Below are 21,753 nucleotides of genomic sequence, written 5' to 3'. Positions count from 1 at the left end.
TACTTCAGGTCCTGGACTTAGGAAGTCAGAGCACTCAGTCGAAGTGTGCCAAGGGCTGCTGTCATCCACTCCTAGTTTTGCCTTGTTTTGTGTTTGTAATTGGTTTTCATGAGTATTTCGAACTTTTATTCTTCCTAGTGAGGTTGAACGTGCATTTTGGAATTCTGTCATTTACACAGAAATACTTTTCAAGTGGAGGTGACTAGCTTCCTAAGGACAAGTGAAACCACTTTTAAAGTAGATCATGGAAATCACAAAGCCTGACATTCCACAAAGTGGAGTGAAATCTTATGGACACTAGAAATACAATGTGAGGGTCATCAGTAACATTAATATTTTCTGTGGGTGCATTTTGATAACAATGGTTTATGTTGTTTTGTTTTTTACCTTAATGTCAAGAATTTTGTTTAAGCACTGGTTTCACAATGAAACAGTATGAAATGTTAATGCCAAAATTTGTTTTGGCTATTAGATATAAATCGTATCACAAGCAAGTTAATTTAGTTTTTTAGTTCATTCCTTCAGTCAGATGCTTTACATGTGTTTCAGGTGTCCTCTTTGTGATGGAATCCTGAGACTCAGTTTAGAAAGAGAAATACTTGGTAAACCATTCCTGGTGGGCAGAGCCCTGTTTCTGCTGGACTTCTTTGGGTTGGGCTGTTTCACCATCTTGTGTCCTAAAAACAAACCAACAAACAAAAAGATTGTTTTAGATGGCTTTGAAAATTATTCAGTAAACAACTTAATACCCCACTATCTTTCAGGGAGTAAAGCTGTTGCTTTACTCTTTGAAAGACCGTGAGTATAACTGGCTAACACTCATGGCTAGAAACAAGGTGTGAAAGATGGGGTGGGAAGGGAACGTCTAATTCCTGTTTCGAAAATGAGGTTCTCCACTGTTTTACTTAAGACTAATGAGCATATTGTATAAACTTATATTTCAGGCACAAATTGAACACTAAACCTCATAAAAAAGGTAAGGAATGAAACAGTTAATCAACACAGCCTTATAATGTCTGGCTTCTTCAGAAGTTATCTAATGTGTTCGCACCTCAATAAGCCTAATAAATTGAAAAGAGGAAACAGTAAGCAAGAAAGTATGATGTATACCTGCTGACTGGTCTCTGTCTGCATTTGTGAAGCTTCATATAAAACTGGGGACCTAGCTTATTCACAGGTGTATGATACTGAGATGAACCCACAGCCAGAGTCAGGAGCTGGCTCTAGCCGTTAATACAGGGGTGTGCTTAGGGTTCCAGGCCTCAGTTTCTGCAGCTTTGAAACAAAAGGGCTGGCCTCCTTCATTGACGGACAGGAGGTCCTTGCTACTCAACATTTATAAAGGTCTGTGCCTCCCATTTGTCCCAATAGCCGCAGGTATGCAGGGCCTTTGAAAAAAGAACACTTTATTTTTATTATTATATTTTGAGAAAGGACAAGTGGGGGTGGGGGCGGGGGGCAGACAGAGAGAGAGAGAGAGAAAATCCCAAGATGACAGCTTGGAGCCCAATCCCACGACTGTGAGATCATGACCTGAGTCAAAATCAAGAGTCAGATGCTTAACCAACTGAGCCGCCCAGGCATCCCTGGAAAAAGAACATTTTAGAAGGAGCCATTTCTGAAATGCAAAATTCAAAGCACAGAATGTCAAGTTCTGCCTCTGAAAAGAAGACTGGATAGGAGGGAGAATTAATAAACGGGGAAATGATTGTGAAAGAAACATGTTGCAAGGGTTTCTGGAAAAATAAGGTAGTATCTGAGATGATTGATCATGCATGAGCTACCAACCCAGATTAAGAGGCCTTAAAATCTCAAGATGATACAATAAATCTTGAGAAATAACCTTAATAATAATAGCAGTGGCAGTAATAGTGGAAATCGACTGAATGCTTCTGTACCAGGTTCTGTGCTAACTGCGTCCTGTGGATTAATTCCGTCAGTCTCACAGTCTGGTGAGGCAGGTGCTGTATTATCTTTGTTTTAGAGGTGAGGAAATGGAGACCTAGAGAGGTCAAGTAACCCGCCCAAAGTCACCTAGGTAAGAACAAGAGACCAGAATTTGAATCCAGACCTCAGGGCCAGGTGATTAGAGTCCATCTTCTGTGTTACCCACACTGACACGGCTAGCTAAGTGATCTAATCATCCATGAGAGGAAAAAAAAGACTTTCTGGAACTTGGTACCAAGAATAGTACTTGTCTAAAGAATGACATACTTCCTTCCTCTTACACCACCTTCCCATTTGGCTGGATTGTAATTTGTCCAAGGCAGGGAGGGGCTTGTCTCCCTGTCCTTTTTACCTGCCCAGAGTCTGGGTATTGAAGAGGTGCCAGAAAGGAATCTGAAATCCCCCCCTATCTATGGAAAACTGGAATCACAACTCCCCACCCCACCCCCACCCCCCACCCCCACCCCCACCTTGTGGCAGTTTTCACATCTAGAGCCTGGGTGGGTTTGTAAGGCTGGCCACAGCCAGGGCTTGGGTCCAAGCTGGGTGACTTCGTTATTGGAGGGGCGTTGATCCTGGAGCTCAGATCACCACTCAGAAAATTCTTTGCGTAGGAGGCCAGGTTTGGCACGCTGACCACTCGGCTGGGCACTTCCTCCAGCTTCTTTTTCTGTTTGTAGTAAAAGAAAGGCCAGTTAGTTCCACCCTAAAGAGTCATTATTGTAAATAAAAAAAGGCCCACCCAACCAAAACTATATGGTAGAAGAGGCAGTAATTTTATTTATATACCTACATGTTATTTTTATTTTTAAAAATTTTTTTTTCAACGTTTTTTATTTATTTTGGGGACAGAGAGAGACAGAGCATGAACGGGGGAGGGGCAGAGAGAGAGGGAGACACAGAATCGGAAACAGGCTCCAGGCTCCGAGCCATCAGCCCAGAGCCTGACGCGGGGCTCGAACTCACGGACCGCGAGATCGTGACCTGGCTGAAGTCGGACGCTTAACCGACTGCGCCACCCAGGCGCCCCTACATGTTATTTTTAAAGCATTTCTTTCTCCAGTCTTTGTTTTATGAAACACAGGTTCACAATCTCTTGCCCAAAACCTCTGGGGACGTGTGTTTGGTAATTCAAATTTTTTTTTTAGACATTAGAAGGCCATATAAGACCCCCAACAGGAGCTGGGTCCATTGTCTTCAAATGCATTAATATTTCTGCAGTGAAACAACACTGTTTCACTGAGAGGCATACATAAAAATCATAAATGAGCTCACATCTGTTCAGCTTAGGGTAGGTTTACTGTCCTTTGAACTATTAAACATTTTAAGCACTTTTAGGATTTTGTTACAGCAGATGAGAGATTTGGATGTGAATATTCTCATTATAACAAATTCCAAAAATATATAAGGAAAAAAAGGAAGTGGGAGATTCCTGGGGCTCCTGGGTGGCTCAGTTGGTTGAGCATCCAACTCGATTTCAGCTCAGGTCATGAACTCCTGGTTCGTGAGGTCGAGCCCCGTGTCAGGCTCTTGCTAACCGCACAGCAGCACAGAGCCTACTTGGGATTCTCTCTCTCTCTCTGCCTCTCCCCTAGTCCTGCACTCGCTCCCACTCTCTCTCAAACATTTTTTTAAAAGTGGGAGATTCTTGTTTGTTTCTCTCATTATCCAGATATAACCATTATTAACGGTGACATGTTTATAGGAAACTCGGAGAATACAAAAACCCGTAAGAAATTAAAAGTACACGTAATCTGCCTCGCCAGATATAAATACTGTTTGTTAATAATTTGGACCGTTCCCCATGAGTCTTATTTTCAGTGAACATTCCTCTGATTGTATGCCAGCACGCCGATAAGTAAGCTGTAGTTACCTTCAGGAAAATGAAACCAGCAGCACTGTAATGCCTGAAATCGGCAGAACCAATTTACCTTCATGGAGGGGGTCAAATATCCTGGGTGAGGGTTGAAAGAGAAAGACCGGTTCCGATGGGACATGGCGCTGGGGAAGGCTGCACAGTGAAATCTTCTCTCCTCCTGGAAAAACACAACTGAGTCCAAATGAGCCTGACCACACCACTGGGTTTGACCTGATGGAAGATGGTCGAGTGAGGGCAGAACACCGTGAGGGAAAGCCCAGGGGAAGGGGGAGGATGTGTGGGGATCCAGCTGCCATCCACTGAAGCTTTGAGGAAGCACCTTTAGTCCTGTGGCCTGAGTCCCCAGCTTCTGTATAGGGAACGGCGAGCTTATTTGAAACGTCTTGGGCAGTTAGAGAAACAGGTACTCTGGGCATCTGAAGACTAAAAGCTGGTACAATCACTATATCACCAACCTTGTTTATGCGTGTCACTGTCCACTTTTCTCTCTCCTGCTGTATTATTTTTAAAGCAGATTCTAATCATTGTATAATTTCATCTTTAAAAACATCCACATCTATCTCTAAGAGATAAAAACTCTTTAAAAAAAAATACCACAATTCTCTTGTCACACCTAGCAAACAAGCTATTCCTTAGTATCATTTAATTTTCAGTTAGTGGTGAAGTGTTCCTGTCTCATCAGCGTCCTGACATGGAACTGCGTGGTAGGGGCACGGATGGGAGTGAGAGAGGAGACGGGTGTGTGTTTGTGGGAGGACGTGAGGCTGGCAGGCTGCCGAAGATCCTGGATTTCACTCGGGGAAGGACGGGAGGCGTGAGCGGTGCAGAATGGAGCCGAGCTCTCATCTGACACGCTTCCCCAAGACTGCCCTGGTTGATGTGAGGTCAGCGTGCGGGCAAGGCTGGAGTGAGTGGGGAGTCCAGTGGTTCACTGCGCGTGTGAGAGGGGCTTGGACTAAAGCGGTGGAGGCAGAGACGGGTGGGGAAGGTGGCTGGACTTCTCAGGTGGCCGACTAGCCCTCCCACCGTGGGCTGCACTGACAGGTGCCAGTCGAGAGCCACCATCTGCAGAGCTGGACGTAAGCCAGGAGGAGCAGCGCCCGCCGGTTCAGCTGGGGTGCTACAAGCAACCTGCCACCAGACCAGGGAGCACGGGGCCGCCGGGTTAGAGCCCAAAGCAATGGATGGAGTATCAGGAGACAGGGATGTGAGGGAGGTGGACTGCGTGAAAGCTCAGGAGCAGGTGGAGGGAGGGGCATTCCAAAGAAATGGCCTCAGGCCTTGGTGGCTGTGGGCTACAGACCCCGAGGGAGAAAACTTCTTCCTAAGGGGCCCCGGGGCGGCTTTGCGAACTGGAAAACAGGTAGTCATTTTTACAAAAGGAAGATCAACAAACAATAACTGGCTTGATTGAGTCTACTAAAATTCCAACAGAAGGCAAGCCATTCTGGATTTTCCCAAATTCCATAGATGAAAAAACTGAACCAATCAACCATGGGCAGATGCTGTAGGACTTGAGTGCTTGGGGGGCGGGGGGCTCTATTTTTCTGTATTAATTTTTTTAGTGAGTATATATTGTTTCAGATAATATACAAAAGTAATCAAGGATCTTCTGAAGGTGGTTTTAGAGTTATCAGGATTAAAATTGCTAGGTAGGCAGAGCAATGGCAAGAACAAAGTGGATGGCCCTCCGGAAGGAACCCTGCAGACCCCCTGGTGGCCGTGACGGCCTCACCATGAGCTGCTTGATGATCTCCTCTCTCTCCTTCAGGCGGGTCTGCAGGCGGCCTATGAGCTGAACGTCCTCTGGCCTGGACGCCCCCTTCCCTGGTTTCTCTCCGGAATCCTTCAGTCTGTTTGGAACAGGCATGCAGTTAGTCTCCTTGCTGCCGTTGCCCAACAACAAGCAGGTGCATAGGGTGGGGACGCTGCTGTGAGCTTAGCCTGGCCAGCTAATATCTCCGTTCACAAAAGGGGAAATGGAGGCCGAGGGACCCTGCCTGGGACCAGCCAGTGAGTTGGCTGCAGAGCTCAGGACCCCAACTCCAAGTCTGACGTCTGCCAGTTACCCCAAGGCTGCGGGGCCAAGGAACCAAAGGCCTGTGGCTGATGCACACACTGCCCTCAGTGAAGCTTCAAGAACCAGGGATGCCTGGGCAGAGAGGCCTCGGCAGAAAAATGTCCCCCACTGCGGCCGCCCGAGGTCTGGGCTGATGCCGACGTGGCTCTGGCGCCATCTGCTGGCCGAAACGGAGCACGGGATGAGCTGGTTCTCCCTCAGAGCTGCGGGCAGCTAGTTCCCCCAGCCCTTTCAGCACGAAGCCAGAGAGAAGTAAATCTGCGCACGGTGGGGGAGGGGGTGAGGGCTGCAGGTGACCTACTGACTGTAGTGCTAAGAGGGCCGGGACTTCGGGGTGAGATAACTTGGGATCTAATCCCTACTCTGCCTTTAGGAAAAGGCTATGTGACCTTGCGTAGCCTTTCCCTGTGATCATCAGTTACCTATTCTTTAAAAGGGGCACGAAACTGGGTGGTTGTGAGCATTCAGCGAGATAATGGGCGCCTGGCCTGTGGTAAGTGCCCATTAGATGGTAGCTGATAAAACCTTTCACTCTGGATTCTGGATGGTTTGCTTTGCACTGGAGACAGTGGAGAACATGTTTTTAAGAGCACAGACAGGTAACAGATTCACTTAGTGCGGCTTGACCTTGGGCAGGTGGTTTTACCTGTCATCTTCCACCTCCGTGCTGCTAACCCTGACCCCCTAGTCTCTTCTCTCAGCAGCCAGAGTGACCTTATTGAAAGGTAAATCTGACCATGTCATTCCTGCTCAAAGCCTTGCAATGGCTTCCAGTGCACCCTGAACACATCCAAACTCCTTCCTGTTTAGTGCAGGTCTCCTTCATCCCTCCCAGCTAGCCCACCAATCTCAATTCCTGCCACTCACCCTTTCACTTATTCCTGGCTGTTCAGTCATGTGAAGCAGGCCCCAGGGCCATTGTACTTGCTGTTGTGTCCACTTGGAATGTTCCTCCTCCAAACGGCTCTCTCATTCCCTCGCCTCCTTGTGCTTAAATGCCACCTCCTTAGACAGGCCTTCCTTGCCCACCCTTGCCACTCCCTAGACACTGATCCTGTTTTTCTTTTAGCACTTTCAATGCCTGATATGAAAAGTATTCATCTGTTTATTTCTTGTCTGAATTCCCATCGAGAATTTTTGAGCTCTACGAGAGCATGGTCTTTGTTTAGTTCTGGCTGTAACTCCAGGCACACAGTAGGCTCTTAATAAACATCTGTTGAATAATAAAGATGTATGCATACAGGCACAAGACCCCCTTGGTTTCTTTATCTGTCCATGAAGGAGACTGTGAAGATTCAGTGAGGTGATGCATGTTAGAATGGGGCAAATGTTCATTAAAAAGTAGACTTGATCCCGCTGATTTCTTCCCAGGGTGAGGGGTCAAACCAAGCCCATAAGGCAGTGTTCATTCCTCACAGATTCCCAGTGCCCTGCACGGAGAGAATGCAGTCTCATAAAATGATGGGGGTAACGAACTATCCCCAATTGCCCAGGACTGAGGTGCTTCTTGGAATTCAGAACTTGTAGTTTTAAAACTGGGAGCGTCCCAGGCACAGTGGGATGAGTTGGTCACCCTAATAAAATGTACCTCTACTAGTCCCTCCTAACCTGGGGCCCAAGGCCTCACTTACTCAGTTTCCAGGGCAGCCAGCCGGGCCTGGAGCCTGGCTTGTGCACTGCTGAAATCCGCCACCATGGCCTGCATCTCCTTCCGGTGTTCCTGGCGTAGCTTCTCCACCTCCCGGGCCCGTTGGGCTTGCTGATCCTCCTCCAGCAGCCTGTGGGTGGAGGGAAGCACAGCCGGGCTGGCCCAGGCTCTAGGGACTGAGCCTCTTGGGCACTGGGGTTTCTCCCCGCTCTGCTGGGTGGCTGGGGTGGGAAGCAATGGGTGGGGGTGATTATGAATGAGGTCAGGATGCTGGGAAGGAGACCTGGGATCTCTTGAGTTGTGGGGTCCAGGATACACCCTGCTTGTGGGACCCCTTCTCAGCACCTCCTGCCCCAGCATCCCATGAAGGAGAAACCCGACTGTGAAGCCTTCAGGGGCAAGCAGTGGAGGACAGCTCTGGAGGGTTCTGGAAAATCCTCCCTTCACGGGGGGCAAATGGAGGCCTGGAGGCTGAGATTGTGTATCGTAATTACTGATCCTTGGGACTCTGAGGCCTGGGGAGTCACCAGTCCAGTGTTGAAAGGCGGGGAGGGATAGGGGGTAGGTCTTCCTCCATCACTTCCTAGCTGTGTGACCTAAGGCAAGCCACACCCTGCTCAGTTTCTTCACCTGTTAAATGGGTGTGATCATAGTGGCTACCTTACAGGGTTAGTGCAAGGATGAATCATGCTAACACATGTCCAGAACAAAGTAACAGCGGTTCACCCAGCACTTCCTCCATGCATTCCGGGGCGGGTGCTAAATCCTGCTCACCTGTCACTGCATTCCAGGACAGCCCTGAGAGGTGGCGGTCTTACCTCCTTCGCGGATGAGGGCGGGGGCGTGGAGAAGCTAGCGGACTCACCTGAGCTCACACGGCACCGCTTGAGCTATTTCACGGCACTGCCTCCCTAAGGCTGGTTTCGAAGGGACTTCTAGTACGGTAAGGTCTGATCCCAGAAATTCCTTGATTTGTAGGAAACAGAGTTCCCTCCTCTATCCCAGGGCAAACCCTGCAGTTTTGAGACGAATTCCTAGAGCACTGGTCCTTTTCATGCGTCGGGAGTAACATCAGGGCAGTGCTAGCGTGTTAGGGAGTCTTTCCTTTGCGGAGAAGCCCAGGGGGTGAGCCTTAGGTTCAGAGGCTCACCCCGGGGCGCTGGAGGGAGCGAGGGAGAAGGGAGCTCCGGCCCCGCCCTGAGACCGACCTGCGCTGCTCGCGGAGCTGTAGCGCCTCCTGCTGATGCTGTTCCACCTCGGCCCGCAGCCGCTGCACTGCGTCCTTGAGCTGCGAGTTCTCCTCCCAGGGGTCGCAGCCCTCGCTCGGACCCGGCTCCGCGGTGCCCTTCGGGGAGCCCGCCTGGCCCGGGCCGCCCGCGTCCTGGGGAGAAGCACCCGGGAGAGGCGTTTTCAGGAGGCGCCAAGGGCCCCAGATGCGCCGCCGAAGGACGGGGACCCGTGCTCCGCCCAGCCTGGAGCCCTCACCAGCCTCCTGCTCCCGATTAAGGAGCTCACATCCAGGCTCTTCAGGTTTTCCCGCTTTCCCGAGTTGGCCAGATCCTCCCTCACAAAGCCTAATAACGTTGGTGAACCAGGAACGTGACTCAAGGCAAGCCAAACACTCCACCCAGAGCGCCCTCCCCACTTCAACAGCACTGCCTCGGGCAAGAAGCGACAAGCCCGCTCTCCTCTGCTATCACCGAATCCCGATCCCGTCTGTGGAGCGATTACACCGAAGTGCGCTCATTTGTTTAATGGTGGTCCCCTCCACTAGCCTGGGAGGGCCTCCCGAAGGCACCGTCTCCCCTCGAGTTTTCCAATCTGATGGCACCTGGCTCGGGGGCTGGGATCAGAAGGGGCCAAACAAATGCTTGCTAAATGAAATGATACTTGAACGCCAGTGGTTCAGATAGAAATTCAAAAATCTATGTCCAAATGAAATGGGGTCAGAGTTAACCCCTGTTTAGTGAATGTTACAGTTTTCAAGTTCACTCAAACATGCCTGAAGGTTTCTGCGTTTGTTCATTCCACATGGAACAGCTTTGCACAGGGAACATCTGTGGCCCATGCCCCACACCTCTTGCTTCCTGCCCTGGGGCTTGTGTGTGTGTGACACCCATGGGCACGTGGGCACCTGGCACTCACCTGGTTAGTTAAGGTCCTGGGGGGCCATGGTTAGAGCTTGGTTAAGGTCCTGGGGGGCCATGCTTGACTAATGGGAGAAAGAACCTGCTGGATAAATGCATCCCCCTCTGTCCCAAGCTGGGACAGGTATGAGGATGATCTCACAGGGCTCCTCGGAAGATCCCAGCAGGCGGGACACCACTTACCTGCAGTGGTGGCCGACTTAAAGACGCATCCTTGTACTGGGTACCCTCCCTTCCGTCTTTCACTCGTGCTGCCTGGGGCTGCTTTCCTCCTGGCTCACGCCCCCACCTTTCTTCTCTGTGTGGGTTTTCATCTGAGGCCCTGCTATTCCTCCCAGAGGGGTCAGGGCTTCCCTCCAATGAGGTGAAGGTGAAGGCTGGCACTTGGTGGCCGGGTGTCATCCCACCCATCCAAGGATCCATAGCACTTGGGGAGGGAGTTTGTCATTGCAGACGTCACGACCCCACATTTCTCCTGCCCCCTCCCATAGGTAGGGGTGGCTCCCACCAATCTAGAACGCTTACTGGGACACACTCTGTCTGGGAACACTTACTGGGAACGCTAGACTTTACTGACTGGGCTGAGCTCCTTGTGAGTCATCATTTAAATTTCTCATTAAACACAGATTGTCTTCAGGTGCTCAGTACTGGCACAATCCTGAGCAAAGGATGCCCACGTCCCCCCGATCTTCAGCAGGGCTGGGACATGAACCCACTGTTGGCCACCACAAACCCTGGAGAAGACTCTCCCATGTGCAGACTTCGTGCAGAGTGCTGAGTGGGGGCAGGGATGAAATGAAGCAGATGTGGCTGATTCTCGAAAGACTCCTAATCCAGTTGAGAACATCCATGAAGAACACGCATGATATGCTGGCTGCCTAACAGGGCCATGCGGTAGACACCAGTGCCAGCTGAACTATAACCAGAAGTACTCAGAGACTGGTGGGGTCCCAGGTGTGGAGGGGAGCCCCCTAGAGCTGACTTCGGCAGCACATAGACTAAAATTGGAGAGGAGACCACTGGCACAGAGGGTAAGCTGCGCACTGAGGGAGGACGGTGTCCCAAGCAGGGAGTGGGCACATGCAAAGGCCCAGAGGCAGGATGCAGACCCCACATTGAGAGCAGAAGGGGATACGACTGAAGATACAAAGTGCAGCCAGTGGGTGAAGGCTTTTCCTTGCCAGGCTTAGGCATTTGGAGCTCATTCTGATAGCAATAGGGAGTCACTGAAGCCTTTATACAGATGAATAGCTGACACCATATGGTGCATGGTGGGCTGAGCGGGGAGAGAGGCCTGGGCTGTTAGGAGGTCACTGTACTGCCAGCCATGTGGGAATATGGATGTACCCGGAAGGGGTTGATGGGCCAAGTCTGACTACGAGGCTCAAAGAGAGTCAGTGTTGAACCTCAGTGACAAAAAGGCAGCTCCCACTCATGGGAACAGACAGGGAGTCTGTCTGGAAAGGTGTTCTGAGGCATTCTCTGCAGATTTGAGGGAGTGACCCTGACTGTCTGTCTCCAGGGCCTCTCAGGCAGTGGCACTCTGAAATGCTATTGTATCTGCATTAAAAATAACACACAGCACGAAAAACTTGTGTTCTGCTTTTCAAAACGGGAGCCCGCAGGCCCATCGAGTGTCTCCCAGCACCGTGGAGCGAGGCTCTTCCCCATTTCAGACGGGAATGGGGAGCACCCGGGGCCCCTCCTTTATGAGTTTCCCTCTGCAGCCTGGACACTGCTCCCAGAGGGGTGCGGTGTGGGCAGAGTGGGGGTGCTGACCTCTGCAGCGACGGCGTGGTCCTCACTGTCACCTGGACACTGGGCGGTGGCCTGCGGCTTGCCCAAGCTGCCCAGAGCCCTCAGCTCGGCCTGCAGCACCTCCAGGTCTTTCTGGTGCCCAGAGCAGGCGGCCCGCTGCTCCGACAGCTCCTGCCTCAGGGACTCTGCAGAAGGAAGGGCTGTCATTTCTTAAAGAGAAGATGATTTTCAAGGCTAGTAAGTTTGATACTTTTCTGTTACGGACTTTTGAGACTCTGTATTTTAGTTATTGCAACTTAACTTTGGAAACGTCGTTCCAATAATTCCGTAAGCCGTAAGATACCCATAAGATAGTACAGGGCAAATACTCCACACACATTTGTTAAATAACCAAGTGATGTTTAGAGTGGAAATTAACGACAGTGTAAAAGCATATCCATTGCAAAACACTTCCTATAAACTTACTTCTCTGAAAGTTAGAGTATATCAAACACAGCAAAGCTTAGTTATTCTGATGATATGTTGAAAATTTTACTTGATCATCTTTCTTCCCCACTAGGATTTTAATATAGTGATTTCTACAGCTTATTTTCTTTAAAAAATCCACACCCAATGCAATATTTTGAAATCCCTTATCACAAAAATATGTGCAATAAAACTCTTTAGCAAAGCATAACTACAGTGGGCTCATTTATTACCCACTGTCTCCCCTGGCCTCCTCCCTCTCTCCCTCCCTCCCTCCACACCCATCCACCTGTCCATCCAGCATGTCTGGGTCTCCACCTCAGTGTATCAGGTAATCTGATGGACACTCCCTGCCCCTCACACACTGACCAGCAGGTCAGGTGTGTCTCATACAGACAGTGCAGTAGCTAATCGGGACCAGGAATGTCTAATACCCCCCTGTTGTGGCAGGTGCTCTCACCCACCCAATACCACTCATAAAGCCAGTGATTCGCTCTCATTGTTATAGAGTCCACTGACCCCCTCCTTCCTGGGATTGTGTTGAGAATCCCGGCATGTACCCATGGTCTCTCCTGACTCTTTTGTCCAGGAAAGGACCAGGCTATTGTGGGATCAGAGGGGCCAGGGGACAGGCAGCAGGGACAGCTGCTGTCAGGTGCTGGAATCACCAGGGGTGCCCAACCGGATCTGAATTTTGTCGTGTACCTGAGACATATGGTACACCCTGGACCTTATCTTGTGTAATCTGCCTCTTTTACATGCTGCTAACTTTAGCACGTCCCACCTGGGGAATCTCTCTCTCTCTCTCTCTCTCTCTCCTGCCTGCTTCCCACATCACTTCCTCCAGAAATAGAGCAGATGTGCTGACGTGCAGTCAGGGGGACATGCTGTCTAATGAAAGCTCACCCAAGCAGCAGGTAGATCTTACTCACTTACACAGGTAAAGAAAATGCTCTTCTCCCAAATTCTCTTAAGGAGACCCCCGTCTGGGTGTGAAAAGAAATATTTAGTAAGGCCAATACGATCTTTAATGCTAGGCATGAAATAAGGGGAGGCATTTGTCTTGCTCCTAAGAGTGAGAAAGGCGGGCGCCTGGGTGGCTCAGTTAAGCATCTGACTCTTGGTTTCTGCTCAGGCCTTGATCTCACGGTTCAAGAATTCAAGCCCTGCATCAGGCTCTGTGCTGACAGTGCGGAGCCTGCGTGGGATTCTCTCTCCCTCTCTCTCTGCCCCCCCCCCCCCACTCTCTGTCCCAAAATAAATAAATAAAATTAAAATATTTTTTAAAAAAGAGAGAAGGAAGATGAGAAAATGAGGGAAAAGTTGATCTACAAAAACAGAAGTTTCTAGGGTCAGCCACATCTGTGTAACACGCTAGGTGGATGCTGTTATTCCCATTTTACAGATGAGCAACTGAGGCACAGCGTAGGTAAGTAACTTGCCCAAAGTCACACAACTAGTGAGTGTTGGAACTGGGCTTCAAGTCCAGACGATTTGACTCAGGAGATCTTTACTGCTTCTGGTAACTTCCAGAATGCTTTGTGTGACTGGTTTTGGATGTGGAAAGAGGAGGTGAGTTTCATGCCGAGGATCATGGGGGGCCGGGCAGGCAAAGGAAGCAGAGTAACTACAGGAGTCTGGAGGTGTAAGTTGCCCAGATTTTCAGGAATCTTCCGAACGGAAATGAGAGGTTGAGGCAATCCCATGCAACTTTCATGAAGGCTCAGCGATCTGGTTATATTTTATAATAATGATGATGATGATAATACAGGTGCCTCTACTTTTCAAAAGTTCGCTTACAGGGATGCCTGGTTGGCTCAGTCGGTTAAGCATCCGACTTCAGCTCAGGTCATGATCTCACAGTTTGTGAGTTCATGCCCCGCATCAGGATCTGTGCGGACCGCTCAGAGCCTGGAGCCTGCTTAGGATTCTGCGCCTCCCTCTCTCTCTCTCTGCCCCTCCCCCGTTCGTGCCCTGTCTCTGTCTCTCAAAAATAAACGTTGAAAATTTTTTTTAAAACTTAAAGTTCACCTACATTAGAACCTATTTTCACTAGCCCAGAGAAATCTGAAGAGGATTTTAATTTTTATATAACAAAGTGAAAAGCGACAACAGCGTTCACTGCTAATTTTGCCCCGAGAGGTCCAAAGGCAGCGCGCGCCCCCCAGCGCCTTCCGCGAGAACCACACCCAGCATCTCCGGCCCAAGCACCGGGGCTCCGAGCGGTGTCTGTGAGCATCTGGGCTGTTTCTCCATCTAGTGTGTCCATCCGTTAGCCAGATGTGTCCTACGGTATGAGGAAAGCCTCAGAGAGGTGATTTGGGGGGCCTGGGAACGCTCAACATTTTTTCCATTTAAATTAATGGTAATTGCTTCTTCGCTCTTTGCCATTTCGGCTCATGACACGTTTCACAGGAACGCTCTGCTTTGGGGTAGCAGAAAACCTACACTACAGTCCGCATTCACTGGGCTCCTGTCGTATGCTGGGCACTTTATATTTAATCTCTCTTCAAGTCCACACAACGCCCCTATGAGGTAGGGACAACTGTGACTCCACTTTCCAGAAAAGGAAACTGAGACTGGCAGTGACACCCGCCTCCCAACCCCGGTGTCCCACCCTGACCTGTGTGCCCACAGACCCCCGGGCCCCATCTTGCCCCAGGTGTCCACGCGTGGACTCGGCGGGGTAGCCAGGCCCTCCCAGGGGCGGCTGGCTGGCTGTATACCTAACACGAGAGCCTGCTGAGCCTGCGTCCTCTCCCGCTCTCCCTGGAGCTCCTGCCGGGCCTTTTCCTCCAGGGCCTGGAGCTCCAGCCGGTGCGCCTGGTGCTGGATCTGCAGGCTGTGGCTGGCTTCCTTCTTCAGGCGCTCCTCTGCGGCCTGCGGGGGGGGGGGGGGGGGAGTGGGAGAAAGTGGGAATGGAGGGGAGACCTGTCCCCTCTGCCAAGTTCTGCCTCTGCACCAGGGCCCACAGAGCACTCACCACTGTGGGGTGGAGGCCTTATCAGGCTACAGAGGACATTCCCCAACCCATCTGGGATGACAGTGACAGCTGGGCCCCAGCAGCCATTTTGTGCCATGTGAACCTGACCCCAAACCACAGCTGATTAGACCAGAGTGGACACCTGTTCTAACCGGAGCCAGTCATTGGGAATTTGGTGTTAGGAGGCCAGGGAGAGAGCGAGCAAGAAACAGACAGACAGACACTGACTGGTTGGTTCGTTTTAACACACTCGGGAGGAGTGAGGTGACCATCTCACTCGCACCTGCCCCAGGACCAGAGAGGTGCAGAGAGCTGTGTGTGAGGACAGCCAAAGGCTGAGTGCAGAGCAGAGCAGCAGTGACAAAAGGAGGGGCCCGTATAGCTTCTTCAGTCTCTGGTCTAGTCTGGTCCTCGGAACTGGCTGGGTCTCTGCCTTTAGGTTCACTTATTCTTTTATTACTTACTTCATTTATAATTATTTCATTCATTCAGTCATTCTTTTACTCAACATTCATTTATTGAAACTCTCTTATATATCAAACACCCAAAGTGGGTTCTATGAGCAGCTGTGTAAACTTTAATAGAAATCTCTCCACAGCAAAGCTAGCTCAAGGTGGTTTCTGGGGTAGGAACCATGAATGGTCCCTGAAATGTCCATGTGGGAATCCCTGGAATATGTTACTGGAATCTCTGGAATAATCCCTGTGAATATGTTACTTTCCATGGTAAAAGGAGTGTGCAGGTGTGATTTAGTTAAGGATCCTGAAATGGGAGATTATCCCGAATTATCTGGGAGGGTCCAATGTGGTCATAAAGGTCCTTACCAGAGGGAGGCGGGAGAGCCAGTGAGAGGAGAGGTGCTAAGAGGAAGCAGAGGGGGAGGGGAGGGGAAGAGGAGTTGGGAGGGTGATGGGGGAGAGGGGAAGGGAGGCGGGTATGAGAAGATGTTCCATGCTAGGCTGCTGGCTTTGATGATGCAGGAAGGGGCTGGGAGCCAAGGAAAGCAGACAGCCTCTAGAAGCCTCAAGAGGCAGGAAAACAGATCCTCCCTGAGAGCTTTCAGAAGGAGCACATTCCTGCCAACACCTTGACCTCCAGAACTGTCAGGTAATAAATCTTTGATGTGTTCAGCCACCAATGTGTTACAGCAGCGATAGGAAATGTATTAAGTTTCTGTTTTTTATTTTTTGTTTGTTTGTTTGTTTACAACAGAGAATTCCAGTTAAGACACAGCCCACCTTTTAGATGAGGAAATTGAGGCTGGGTGGGGGAGATGGACTGGTTTTCGAAAGTCACACAGGAAAGATGTGGCAAATATCGCCTCCCTCCCCCTTTTTAAGAGCCAGCTGCAGGGACTGACCTGACTGCAGACAGGTAAAGTTGGGGGCAGGATCACAACCTTGGGCGGCAGAGGTCCTGGGCCCAATGAGAAATGGGGTTTCAGCAAAGGTAGGAGGCTCCTGCTGGGGAGCACTGAGCCCTCCCACCTCCCACCCCCCCAGGCAGCTAGCTGAATGCAGCAGGGCCTCCAGATGCTTACTTGTGCCTTTGGCTTCCTAGAAACGGGACCGGTTTTACTCCTCCCATGGGAAACTCAAACGGTGCTGAGTTTATTTAATAAGAAAGAAGAGTCTCCTGCTTTTCAGACTCTGATATTTCCTCCTCCTGCACTTGCTGCAAGGCTCAGAGAACTCCAACTGGTGGCATTTTTATCCCAAGGGAAATGGGAACCGAGAGGTATGAGCTAAGGCTTGCCCAAGACAGTGCCAAAGTCTCTCAGTCTGTGACCCAGGCCCTCGGTGCCTGGGGGCAGTAGCCCTTAGCAGTGAGGACTAAGCAAAGTTTAGCACCCAGGGTTTTTATCAAAACTGGACCCTCATCCCTGGTGAGTTGCTCCAGTAAACCTATGGGAAGTTTACTCTGCTTTTGCTGTGGTCGGTTTAGAGCCGCCCCAAAGGCCCATTTTCACCCTGTCTCTCTACAAAGGTTCTGACACCAATTACAATGTATGTGGGTGGTGGGGGGTGTGGGTTCCCTACCCCAACAAGCAATGATCGAAGCCCAAGTGTCCCACAATTCAACTCAGTCCTGACACTATCTACCCGGAGACAGCAGCAGGTCCCACGGGGTGAGAGCTCAGTCCCACAAGACCGCCCTCCTTTCGGGTAACTATTGCAAGACTAGGTTGTTACCTGTGCTTCTGACCAACTAGCTATAAGTCAGAGGTTCCCATGACCCCCTCCCTGAATTCGATTAACTTGTTAAAGTGGCTCACAGAACTCAGGAAACCCATTTACTTACTAGATTATTGATTTATTGCAAAGGATATTAAAGGATATGAATCAACAGCCAGATGAAGAGATATGCAGGAAGAGGTCTGGGACGGTCCCAAGCACAGGAGCTTTTGTTCCCAGGGAACTGGGGTGTGTCACCTTTTTGGTACTTGGATGTGTTCACCCACCTGCAAGCTCTCTGAGCCCCCTCCTTTTGGGTTTCTAAGAGGGCTCATCACATAGACATGATTAATTAAATCATTGGCCATTTGATTGATTGGATCTCCAGCCTCTCCCCAGAGGTCAGGGGTGGGACTGAAAGTTCCAACCCTCCAATCCTAAGGTTGGTTCCCCTGGCCACCAGCTCCCCAACCCTCAGGTGGGGTCCAGAAGCCACCTCCTTAACATAACAAAAGAGACCTTAGCTGTTCTCATCACTTAGGAAGTTCCAAGAGTTTTAGGAGCTCTGTGTCAGAAATGAGACTAAGACTAAATAATATTTCTTGTTATAAGTCACAATATCATTCTTTCCGTGCCCCATCCTGGGTAAAGTCTCCTTTCCCTGTGCTCCCCAAATACCTTGGGCAACTGCCTCCATAGCTCCAACTCACTGAATTGCAGCAGCCTGTTTGAGTGGTTGCCTTTCCCCCTAGAGGTGAGCTCCATAAAGACAGGAGTGTGTTATCATCTTGGAATCTCTGGAGCTCGGCACCGTGGTAGTTTGCGGTCACTGCTCAATAAGTAACTGCAGAATCATGAGTGAGCAGCGACAGAGGATCTTCAAAAACTTGAGCTCTGCTATAGACAGGATGTTTATACCTCCCATCCCCCAAATTCATATGTTGAAACCTGATCCCCAAAATGATGGTATTAGGGGTGGAGCTTCTGGGGGTGATTAGGTCAATGATGGTGAAGCCCTCATAAATCAGTGCACCTGTAAAGGACGTCCTAAAAAGCTCCCTGCCCCTACTCCCATGTGAGGTGACAGCAAGACAGGTGTCTGTGAACTAGAAAGTGAGCTCTCAATAGACACTAAACCAGTAGGTGCTTGGTCTTGCACTTCCAGCCTCCAGAACTGTGGGAAATAAATTTCTGTTGTTTACAAGCCACTCAGTCCATGGTATTCCGTTACAGCAGCCTGAATGGACAAAGACAAGCTCTTAGCCACATATGGTTCTAAGTACTTGACATGTATTATCTCTTTTGATGCTCTCAATGGTCCTATTAGCTATTATTTGATAAATGAGCAAACTGAGGCACAAAGAAGCTGAGTGACTGCCTGAGCCCACACTTCATAAGTGGTAGACCCAGGATTTGAACGCATGCATCCCACCCTTCATCACTATCCTGTCCCAGGAATGACTATGTATCTGCTATTTCATTCTTTTTTTTTTAATGTTTATTTTTGAGACAGAGAAAGAGGGAGAGAACATGCAAGTGGGGGAGGGGCAGAGAGAGTGGGGGGTTGCAGAGGATCCAAAGCAAGCTCTGTGCTGACAGCCCAATGCGGGGCTTGAACTCACAAACTGCAAGATCATGAGCTGAAGTCTGACAATCAACTGAGCCACCCAGGCGCCCCTCTATCTGCTATTTCTAATTAGAACTGGAACTTGACTTCCTTGGTGTCATTTTGGAATCATCAGATTTGAGCCAGCAACAAGGACCCCGTGAGCCTACAGGGTCTCCAGGGACTGGAGCTAAGAACTGCGGGATATCCCCCTCTCCTGAGGCCAGACCTCACATGTTCCTTCTTCCAATCAACCAAAGCCCCTGGAACTTCTCCTCCCCACCGGTGGGTCACGCCTCCCAGCTTCCTCTGCCTGAAATCAAGGGTCAAGGTCTGCAGCCTGAATGGGTAAAGTTCAGGAAAACACAAAGGCCAGAATTACCCACCACTAACAATCTAGGATCTCATCAACCTGAGCTCTTGTAAAAGAAGAAAGAGAACTCACATTTTTTGAACACCTACCAAGTGCCAAGTAGTCCACATGCGTTGTTTCATTTTTCTTTTTTTGTTAAAGCTTATTTTGTATTTTTATCAGGGCAATGAATACACATAGTATAAAGGGCTAAATAGTATTGAAAGTAAGGAAAACCAGCACCTTGGAACCCTCCTTTTCCTCTCCGCCCTCTGTTCTCTGGAGGCTGCCAATGACAACTCTTCTCATTGCTTCTTCTGGGATTTACCACCATCACCAGGCTAGAATCTCCATTCTGCTTCATCTTAGTTGTTTTAGACATTAGGAATTATCTTCCCATTAGGGTAGATGAGGATTTCAGGCCTCATACACTCTCCCCCTTCCATTCCTCATATTTCATTAAATTACTTTTTCATTATAGTGACATAAATTCAATACCTTTATTATGAGTAAATACAGTTCATTCCCAAGTGAAATAAACTATTATGATTAAAGCCTACCTGCACAACTTTTTCTTTTTCCTTGTATTAAAATAACTTGCTTAGCTTTCTTTGAATATTTGGCTAAAACTTCCTATAACATCTAACAGCTTTGTAAAACATTTGTGTGTGTGTGTGTGTGTGTGTGTGTGTGTGTGTGGTGTGTGTTGGGGGGCTCTTGGTGTCTCAATCGGCTGAGCATCTGACTCTTGATTTCAGCTCAGGTCATGGTCTTGCGGTTCATGAGAGGAACCCCGTGTCGGGCTCTGCGCTGACAGCATGGAGCCTTCTTGGGACTCTCTCTCTCTCTCTCTCTCTCTCTCTCTGCCCTTCCCTGCCTCACATTCTCTCAAAATAAATAAACAACATGAAAAAAAATTCCAAAAACCCACGTGTGTGTGTGTGTGTGTAAACACTGCCAATACAACTTTCCACATGGCCAAGTTGATCAGAGAATCCGTCAGTTCTATTTTCCCCCAGAGCCCTTCTCCCGGGACCTCCGTCCTCTTGCTCCAGCCCACACTGGGTTGTGGCTCAGCCAGCAGCATAGCTGAGCTCCTCCCTTTTCCTTCTCCTACACTGGATTCCTCTATCCTAGATCTCTCTTATTCCCTCGTCCTTGGTTTGCTCCCTTTTTTTTGTGGGCCACTCTTCAAGGAACTTCCTAAGAAAAAGTACATGGAAGGTATACCAGTCTGGGTCCAACAGAAGACAGAAACCACACGGTATTTTAAGTTGGAGAAGCTCAATATAAAGAACTATTGCGCTATGACAGGGGAGTAACTCTAGAGATGCAAAGAGAACTCCAGGTGTCCTGAGGCTGAGAGAGAGCACCCAAGACAAGGATAACTTGGAAGGCGGGAGTCCTTCCCCAGTTTGGGTCCAGACCTTGTTGGAGAAGGCATGCTGGCAGCTCACTGGTGGAGAAGATCACTGGGCTGCCCAGGCCAGAGTTGGTCAAGCAGGAACAACCCTCCATGGCACAGATGAGCCACAGTTGGTGATGCTCAGAGGACATGGGGGCACCATGAAGGCATGAGGGCCAGAGCAGACAGTATTTTTCTCAGGAGGCTGGCACAGAACGATCTCTGGGCTGTAGGCAACAGTGGACATTGGCAGGATCCCGGGGAGAGTCAGGGTGTGTACGCGTGAGGGCTGGAGTGTGTTGTGTCCACAAGGGGAGGCCACAGGAAGGTAGTCACTGGCCACGGTTGTGGGGTCACTGCGAGGTTACAGGGGCAGAGTAACACCTGATGTCCTCACACGGCCACATCACTGTTCAACTGTGCAAATGAAGCCAGAAACAAAGCAAAACAGCTGCCAGAACCAGGAAGAGAAGCCTCTTTCCTCGTACAAGGTGCCTCCAGCGCCCTCTACTGACAAAGCTTAACATTGAGCCCTCTGCCAAGGAGCAATGCTTCAAGAATCTGGTCATTATTTCAGGACAAACACTGAAGAATGAATTGGGAGCTGAGAGGCAATAAATTGATAACAGAAGGTAAATTTCCTAATACTTAATATTCCAGTAAATATTTGTAATCAATTCTCACGCTTATGAATAGTTTTAATTAAATTTCTCAAAATCACCCCGTTGGCTTCTAGCTTCTTGTGTTGTCTATGGAGATAACTGATGATGTTCTGATTCAAGTACTTTGTGCCTGGTATCGCTTTTCCGCATTAGAAGCTTTGGAATTTCTTCTGTTTCCCTGGTGTCCTGAAATTTCAAGAAGAACCTTCGTAGGGGTCCTTCTCATGTAGCTGTAAGGATTTCATTGTTTCTTTGAAAATACTCTCCCCTCCATTATCTCTTTCTGGAACTCCCATTTGTTAGATATCAGGGTCCTAGCTGACATCTAGTCTCTCCATTTCTTGTTCCTTCTCCTCCATCATCCATTTCATGTTCTATCTTTGCTTTCCAGAAAGTTTCTTCATTTTTTACATTTAAAATCGTTTCTTGATTTTTAGAAATTCTGACATTATATATATAATATAAAGAGCTCTTCCTTACTCTAATTGCCCCTCCTTTACAAATAGCATGTTGTTCTTGTTTCACGGATGCAAGATCATCTTTTAATTCTGAGGAGATCAATCCTCAGAAGCTTTTTTTCCTCTTTTTCTTCTGACTGCATTAACCATTTCTTCCGCATCTTTTTTTTAAATTTTTTTAATTTAATG

At 49.1% G+C, this 21,753-nt stretch overlaps 1 protein-coding gene across 1 annotated transcript in view; it reads right to left on the bottom strand.

Annotated features, from left to right (window-relative positions):
* Positions 1–443: 443 nt before the first annotated feature.
* Positions 444–21,753, bottom strand: part of FAM184B (family with sequence similarity 184 member B) — a 151,671-nt gene continuing 130,361 nt past the window's right edge. Inside the window, exons 11-18 of the mRNA XM_058723003.1 lie at positions 14,651–14,804; positions 11,481–11,644; positions 8,763–8,935; positions 7,538–7,684; positions 5,562–5,679; positions 3,879–3,983; positions 2,418–2,617; positions 444–677 (exon numbers count right to left, since the gene is read on the bottom strand). Of these exons, the coding sequence (XP_058578986.1) occupies positions 584–677; positions 2,418–2,617; positions 3,879–3,983; positions 5,562–5,679; positions 7,538–7,684; positions 8,763–8,935; positions 11,481–11,644; positions 14,651–14,804 (1,155 nt within the window). The 3' untranslated portion in view covers positions 444–583. The remainder of the gene's footprint in view (positions 678–2,417; positions 2,618–3,878; positions 3,984–5,561; positions 5,680–7,537; positions 7,685–8,762; positions 8,936–11,480; positions 11,645–14,650; positions 14,805–21,753) is intronic.

The sequence above is a fragment of the Neofelis nebulosa genome, chromosome 3 (assembly GCF_028018385.1).
Source record: "Neofelis nebulosa isolate mNeoNeb1 chromosome 3, mNeoNeb1.pri, whole genome shotgun sequence".
NCBI classification, from domain to species: Eukaryota; Metazoa; Chordata; class Mammalia; order Carnivora; family Felidae; genus Neofelis; species Neofelis nebulosa.
The sequence above is the reverse complement of the archived record's forward strand: the minus strand, read 5'-3'. Positions and strand labels throughout refer to the sequence as shown.